The sequence below is a fragment of the Plectropomus leopardus genome, chromosome 17 (genome assembly GCF_008729295.1).
Source record: "Plectropomus leopardus isolate mb chromosome 17, YSFRI_Pleo_2.0, whole genome shotgun sequence".
Classification (NCBI taxonomy): domain Eukaryota; kingdom Metazoa; phylum Chordata; class Actinopteri; order Perciformes; family Serranidae; genus Plectropomus; species Plectropomus leopardus.
Genome location: NC_056479.1, coordinates 22,658,617 through 22,666,290, shown reverse-complemented (window position 1 = coordinate 22,666,290; position 7,674 = coordinate 22,658,617). Strand labels below are relative to the sequence as shown.

The window sequence follows — 7,674 nt, the reverse complement described above, 5'->3', positions numbered from 1 at the left end:
TTTTGATAATCTCGACTGAAATTGGACACTTTCTGGACAGCAATTAAACAGTAGCCCCCTCAACAGATATTAAAAACACTTTGTTTTCAGTCATTTACTGTGGCGTTTGTCTGTTATGCACAGGTGACCCATAAACAGCATGTCAGGTGCTGTACCACATCTCCAAGAAAGACGGAAGATTGTTGCTTTTCTAAACCATAGCATGTGTATCTGTAACTGCGGCTATATCCTCCACCAAAACAGCATACAAAACAGTTTTTTATTTTTGTAGATGAAGTCTCAGATCCTTGTTTCTACTGTTCAGAGAAACAGCAGTTCACCGTGATGTTTACAAATGAAATAATCTGTTCTCCTTTCAGTCATTAAAATGTTACTGTAGGCCTTTAGTGGTGATAAAATTGAGTATGACACCAGGAGACGGTGAGATAGTAGTACAACGCAGACCTGACAGACCTGACGGTACAGTACAAACATAGCTGGAGTGCTGAACTTTTGTCTCCCCCCTCAGGTAGAGAGAGTAATTATTGTCCAAATATTTGAAAAAAAAAGTAATTTAATGCCACAAGAGCATTGTTCTTGCCACTTTCATGACAATAAAGGCCTTAAAATAAAATAAAATCACCACCCTACAGTTGTCATGAAGGGTCATTAACTACCGATTAAAAATGTTTCTTGTACCAGGTTGTAAACATCTTAATTTCTGATGTAAAGTTTCAGTAAAGGCGTTTTAACATGGTGGTCTCTGGGGACTGAATGGCTTCCGAAATTTGAAGTGGCAGTTAGAGGAACTGAAATGTATTTATGTTTCCCTTGAAGCGCTTGATTTTTCAGTCCCAAAGGCTGCCACCTGCTCATGACTAATACCTGCAGATAAGCTTTCTGCATCCCCCATGTTTCTTTTTTTCTTAAGCATCCAGTTCAGAAACTTCTCTTTGACGCGTTCTCAGGATTTTCCTTCAAACTCTGAGCTGCTGCTCCGTCTCCATGTTCTCTCGCCTCCTTACTGCCTCCTTTAGCTCTGGCTGGTTGATGGAAAATGCTTCACTTCCAGCAGAAAAGTCGCCACAGACACCGTAACTCCAGTGTGCTGCAAAACACAGAGAGCTTTCCCTGTCGGCAATAAACTTCATCAGTGTTGTGTGAACTCTCTCGAATGTTCATTTACATGTAAAAGTCCAACTTTAGTTGATTTGCAAACTGATAACAGTCCAAGCATTTTATTTGGGAACCAAGTTTATGTTGAGTCAATTTGAAAAATGGCATCACAACGTCTTTACAGCCCAGTTTCAAGTCTTGTCAGTAGTGGTAACTTTTAAATTGATTTTGAAAACAGTAAATCACTGAAATGGCTGAACAATACGCCCTGCTTACCTGTTTGATCACAGATGTTAGTCAAAACTATAATAAAAACACTCATAGATCCTGTTACAACATACAGATTTGTAGTCTGTATTACTGAAGAGCTGCATCTTTTCACACCTCCTGTCCATTTGGCCTCCATGTGAAGCAGCTAAATTCATGTTTTGGTCCATGTGAGCCTCGTACCTGCTGCTGCATCACTCCTCTTTGGGTTTCTGCTCTTTGCGTGCACGAGAGGACATGAGTTTGAAGAAGAGCGCAGGCCACAGTGTGCGGAGGTAGATGGCCAGATTGGGCAGAGGTCCTGCCAGAACGACGTCTTTGCTCCTCTGACGGACAGCTTTCAGCACAGCCTGAGCCACATCTGCGGGGTCCCGACCCGTCGCCGTGGTTTTATCCAAAACTGAAGAGTGTTGCACAAACAAGAATAACTATTTTTAGTCTGTTTAATATCTCTTTTGACATCATCTTTTGTATGTCATCTTAAGGTCTTTGTATGTCTATAATGCATATTTGTCACAGTGATTGACATTAGCTTCTTGTTTGTGTAAACACACACTTGTTTCACTGCCTAACCTCCGTGCTTAGAGCCGTCTCCTGTCACAGCGTTGACCGACAGGCTGGTTCGGATGTACCCAGGACTGATCACGGTCACTGGAATTCCATAGCGTTCGATCTCGGCCCGTAAACAGTCAAAGTAGGCCTGGGTGGCGTGCTTAGAGGCTGCATCTGTGTGAGCAGATAGTCCTGCTTCATTTCCAATCAACCATACACACTGAAAAAAAACTGTTGTTGTGTTTTAGGCCCCAATACAACCATTTTCTTCTTATTTTTCTATTTTTTTCTCTCTGGTTTTCTTAAAGATATATTTCATTTATGATTCGTCAATTTATGTTACGGCAAAAATATGGTTTCGGAACAAAAATGCACAAATTTGTATGCAGGTATCGTTCAGGCTTATATATATATGTTTGTATACCTCATTTTATTATGTTGATACACATATTTTTTACTTTTCTTAAAATCACTCAATAAACAATATTAAGCAAAGATAACTTACAAGCTGATCTGTAAGGGATGGCTATCTTGCCCTGGATGCTGCTGATGACGACGATGTGGCCCCTGTGCCGTTGAACCATTGAGGGCAGGAGAGCTGTGAAAGGAGAAAAAAGGTAGAAAAATAAACAGCTAGCTAGTGTAGAATACTGTGCTTCCTCTCACAGAAGTCTAAAAAATTTAGCTCTGCGACATTTATGCCTCAAACACTTCCCCATCTTATTTTAAATTTAAGATCCTTCAAATATCGTCTCTACGGTTGGGCTCCCACATTTATTTACAAACTGCTATAAAGGCCCCTCAGATCTGGCAACCAAAGGCACTCCTCACTAACCTTGAGTCAGAGCAATGGGCCCAAAATAATTAGTCTCCATAACATCCCGCTGAACTGAAAGGTGGGTATCCAGTATGTTGCCACGGTAACTGATTCCAGCGTTATTGATGAGGACATCCACTTGTCCATAACATTTTAGGATCTCCTCTGCAGCTCTGTCCACCGTGTCCATGTCAGCCAGGTCAAATATAACAGTGCTGGGAGTGTAAGTCTGGTGGTGGGAAAAAAAACAGAGCAGTTATCATCTGTCTGCAAAAGTATTCATGCTGTTTCAACTCATTATGTTATCATTAGAGCTTAAAAATGAGCTGATACACAGAGATGAGAAAAACAGTTTCTCCTTTCATGGTGTGTTCTTGGAAAAGATGGAGTGAATAGCGATACTAATGATGCAGAAAAAATGTTATCCTAGAGCTACTTTTGAAAGACAAAAAGTACTTTCCATTTAATTAAAATAGGTGTTTTAATAGATAATAATAGAAGTTATACAGTCGTATAATGGTGTTTGAGATTAGTTTTCTCACGCTACCGGAATATCTAACTCATACAATACCTGAAATATATTAATAACCGCTTTTATTTTCAACATCATGGGGAAAACTAATTTTTGAAACCATTTCAAATATTCAGGATTGATTTGTACTGTTGAATCGATATTTTGACAACATTATTGGATACAAAGAGGAGGGAACTATGGTTGTCTCAGAACCTGACACTGTTTGGTCTTTTGTTTTGTCTGGCTGTGTGGAAGTGTGCGCATGTGTGTGTGTGCACCTGCCGCTGTGAGCTTGTTGAACTTTCTGTTAGCTCCTGGACCACCTGCTTCAGGCGGGCTGCATCTCGTCCACACAGCACGAGCCGTGCACCTGCAGCGTGAAATACCCGTGCACACTCTGCAACACAAAAACCACATGTAGCTGATGATGAAAATCCATCCAGGGCATGTTAGCACATGCAACACAATCCTAAAATGAAATACACACTGCTGCACCTCTTTAAAATGTTGTTTTCCATCATTTTATTCATTTTATACACTCAATTTTAGCTTTATTTTTATTAATATTATCTCCGTGGGTTTTATTTTCCATCTTATGTTATGCATTCTGTGAATTCTATTTTCATCCTTATTTTTATTTCACTTTTATTGGTGTTATCAAATGCGTTTTATCCATGCAAAGATGCATTCTACGTATTCTATTCTGATCTTATTTTTACATGCAGGTTTTATTATGTCTTTATGTCTTTTCATGTGAAGTACTTGGTGCAGGTTATTCTTTGTTGTAAAGCACTTCTACCTAACTGAAATGAAGGGCTGCATATTGATGTGATTTGATTTGTAGAAAGCGTCTACATGTAATCTGAAGAGAAGAAGAAATGATTAGGGGGGACCGACCTTTCCCCAGTCCAGAGCTGGCCCCTGTGATGACCACCACAGCATCCTGCAGAGCAGCTCCTGGTCTAAGGCGAACAAGTATCCGATAAAGCAGCAAGATCCCCGCGCTGGCTAAGAGCAGCTGTAGTACTCCTCCTCCCATGACGCGCTCCATGTCTGACAATCACCCTGCCTGCTCCAAACGAGTGACCTGCAGATACAAGATCAAAAATTTAGTTGGGAAAAGTTATTTCCAACTGCAACTGCTGATTTGGGAACAATTTTACCTGATCCCTCATCAATGATATTCATTTTACAGCTATTGGCTATTAAAATGTGAAGTTTTGGATGGACGCTGGGATTTTATTAGCTGGACTTCAAAGTAAGCTATTATGTGATTATAAGATATGACTTTTTAACTTAATTTTGTAATAACTTTTTTATCATTTAGACATTCTACAGGCAAAATGGTGTAGGCCTATCATTTAAAAACTACTAGACATACTGTATATTTGGCAATAAATAATGTATTGTTGCTGCCCTAGAATTTAGTCTATCAACAATTAGGCGACAGTTAGTTCCGACCGAGCAATGTGATTGGTTGGGTATAGCAGCACTGGGACTTTTAACTCTTCCTGTATCACTCCGCTTTACAGGTGTCAAAAATCGTTAATTGCTCCTACATTAACGGTCGGTAGTTTTCGGAGCTGTAAAGTCTTTTGTCCCAATTATTGTTTTATTAATTATCCAGTTAGGTAAACCCAGGACGCTGGGTCACATTGGCAGCAGCAGTGTTCTTCGACAAGCCGCTGTGAGGGCTTTTCTGCGGATGTGTGGAGCCGTTAGCCGTGCTGCTGTTTTTAGCTTAGCTGCCTCAGTTTAGCTAGCTAGTCGACCCCGCGTGCTGCTACCAAACTACGTTATGAAGATGTGGCGCCGAAGGGGTACCCTTTTAAACCGACAGACACCCTCGGTCGACCTGCCCTCTTCCTTCATTGGCGACGGGGGCCAGAGTTTCCTCAGCCGGGTGAGGCAGCTGGAGGTGACCGTCAGCGCCAGAGCGGGAGGCGGCGGTTGACTGCAGTTAGGAGCAGGTAAGGATTCTTCATACTTGCCTCAGCAACTCAAGTGGCTAAAACTTATTTCACTGAAAACACGAATAATTGTACAAGATATTAAACAGCTGCCCTCAGCAAAACGTGTAAACCAAACTAACACAAAGTAGCAGGCTCCTTGGCGAAAAAAAAAGGTTTGTGTTGCTAGGCAACAGCTATCACTTCTATTGGTTGTGGAACTATTTGTGTCGGCGGCGATCCGCGTTGCCGTCAGCTCGCATTGGGGGCTTCTCGTCACTTGTCTGTGAAGCTAGCAAAGCTAAAAAGTCGCTTATTTACTTGATATTTGTCTTAATCCCATGATAAAGCTCACAGGAGACCTCGTGCCCAACTAACTTTTCAGAAGATACACTAACTGCTGGCATGATGGAGAGTCACAAACACAACAGACAAGCGTGAGGTCAAATGTACAAATTATAAGAGAACAAAGCATTTAAAATAAAAAGAGGTTATTATTCAATAGCCTTGTTATACTGTTTCCCAATGTCCCGAAGCTGTAGAAAGTCCTCTAAAAATGTACTTTTACCTTGCTAACATGCCAGTTTCACTCAACTTTGAAACAATAAACTGTAATTGAACATGTATTGATAAGGTGAGATTCACTTAAAATTGGTGACAAACTCATGTTGGGGTTTTGTGATTCATTAGGGTAAACCAATTTAGTGTAAATGCTACTGAGAGTTTGTTTCCAAAGGATACCTGTTTGTGTAAATTTGGCTTCTTAACAGTAAGATAACATTAGCTAGACAGAAATTTCCATCCAGTATTTTCATGGCACATGATATGAAGCGCCCGTTAGCACACTGTAATGTCAGCATGACTGGACAGTGAAAAGTAAAAGTATTACCCATATTACTTGCACAAATGTAACTTAACTTTCCCTCCATGAAGTTACATGAATAAACAAATCATAATCAGTTGTAGTGTATAACAGTTAACCAATAAATGATGCTTATTGAACTGTCGCAATATCACACTCGGTCCTGCTGTTGTGCTGCATATTAGCTTATATCATGTAATGATATACAGTACAACAGCACTCCCTCTTGTGTAATATTCCTTAAATATCACATTAGGATAAAAATAAGTAAAATAGATGTATAAAATCGCCAAAAAGTGGCTTTAAATAAGCCAGTGTGACCTTGACATGTGTTCTGTAAGCTCTCAAGCCCCCATGCCAAAGAGACGAGAATGTTTTAATGTCCAGTGCATTTAGCTAAGCCTCTTCCACTCGTCCCGTTTCCAAAGCACAACACAAACAACCAGCATGGCAACAGTGACAAGTATATAATGAGCATAGACACACTCACTTACATAAAATGACAATATTTAGCAATGATATCAGGAATTTCTTTACAAAGAGGAAACCCAAATTGTAATAGACAGATAATACAGAAAATAATATGACATTTAGTCAATTAAAAGTCCCTTGATTTATAATAATAGTGGCAAGACTTTCATATTCTCCAACTGGGATCTCATAGGTACATAGAGACATAGGCAATTATAATACTCTCCATTTTTTCAGTACACGCTGATTTGTCTTCAGTACTTTAATTCTTTGTTCACAGTGGATGTTTTTTTTATTGTTTATAGGGTTGTTCCTATTGACAGTGAGGATATTTTTAATGTGTATTGTTGTTATTTATTTTAATATTTTGCACCTGATATTTCTGAGAAATGCCCCGTTATGCTGATCTGCATGTAAATATATGGCGAAATGACAGTAAAGCTGAATTTAATTTTTTGATTTTACCAGTTGCATATTGAATATCAAAGTGAAAAGGCACACTGTTTAAAACAGTATGCATACTCTGATTTTTTTTTGTGTCCTTGCAGCTGTGCATATCCCTAATTGGGAGCATGATGACTAAAGCATCTGTAATGATATAAACTTCATATTTAAGCCACATGTTCCCCAGATCAGATCATCTTTTTAAACTAAGTTGTGTTGCTCCATTCTGCATATATCAGCTGTGTCAGTTAGCACATTTAGTGTGACATACCTGATTTATTAACAATTATGATAATGTCTGCTCTCACCTTACACAAGAGCATAAAAAGTAAACAGGTTAGATGTTAAAATTTTGGCTTACAAATCAAAGAGCACGGTGAGCTTGGCATGCACTCTGCACAGGCAGGCTAATCGTCTGGGGACGCTAATGTTAACATTAGCTAAATTACACGTTGCTATAACGGACTAAACTATACACTAATGATTATGTATAGTACAGTTAGAGCTCACCTGAGTTTCTGTCCTGTTGTATGAACAGCAGCGTGAGTCGATGTTATGAGCAGTTCCGGGCTCGTTTGACTATGACCCGACGACCGGAGGATGTTTCTTAAGGGGCTACCGGCTCTGCTGCCCGCTAGGAATTCTGGGAGTTGCAGTTCTGTACTCCAGTAGGCCGATTGGAATACTTACCTGGTCATAGTGC

The 7,674-nt window shown here is 39.8% G+C and overlaps 1 protein-coding gene across 1 annotated transcript; it reads right to left on the bottom strand.

Annotated features, from left to right (window-relative positions):
* Positions 1-1,201: 1,201 nt before the first annotated feature.
* Positions 1,202-7,534, bottom strand: dhrs7b (dehydrogenase/reductase (SDR family) member 7B). The gene is made up of 7 exons (XM_042505149.1): positions 7,482-7,534; positions 4,143-4,332; positions 3,524-3,642; positions 2,750-2,960; positions 2,420-2,512; positions 1,936-2,088; positions 1,202-1,762 (listed from the first exon to the last, which is right to left on the bottom strand). The coding sequence occupies exons 2-7, from the start codon at positions 4,294-4,296 to the stop codon at positions 1,557-1,559; spliced, it is 936 nt and encodes a 311-aa protein (XP_042361083.1). The 5' UTR covers positions 4,297-4,332; positions 7,482-7,534; the 3' UTR covers positions 1,202-1,556.
* Between the last annotated feature and the right edge of the window lie 140 nt (positions 7,535-7,674).

Excerpts from the sequence above, each read along its gene's own strand:
- dhrs7b (XM_042505149.1), bottom strand. The coding sequence starts at position 4,296 with ATGGAGCGCGTCATGGGAGGAGGAGTACTACAGCTGCTCTTAGCCAGC. Across the intron at positions 2,089-2,419 it reads CATCCCTTACAGATCAGCTT|ATGCAGCCTCTAAGCACGCC; the intron begins GTAAGTTATCTT and ends CTGCTCACACAG. Across the intron at positions 1,763-1,935 it reads AGACGGCTCTAAGCACGGAG|TTTTGGATAAAACCACGGCG; the intron begins GTTAGGCAGTGA and ends AACACTCTTCAG.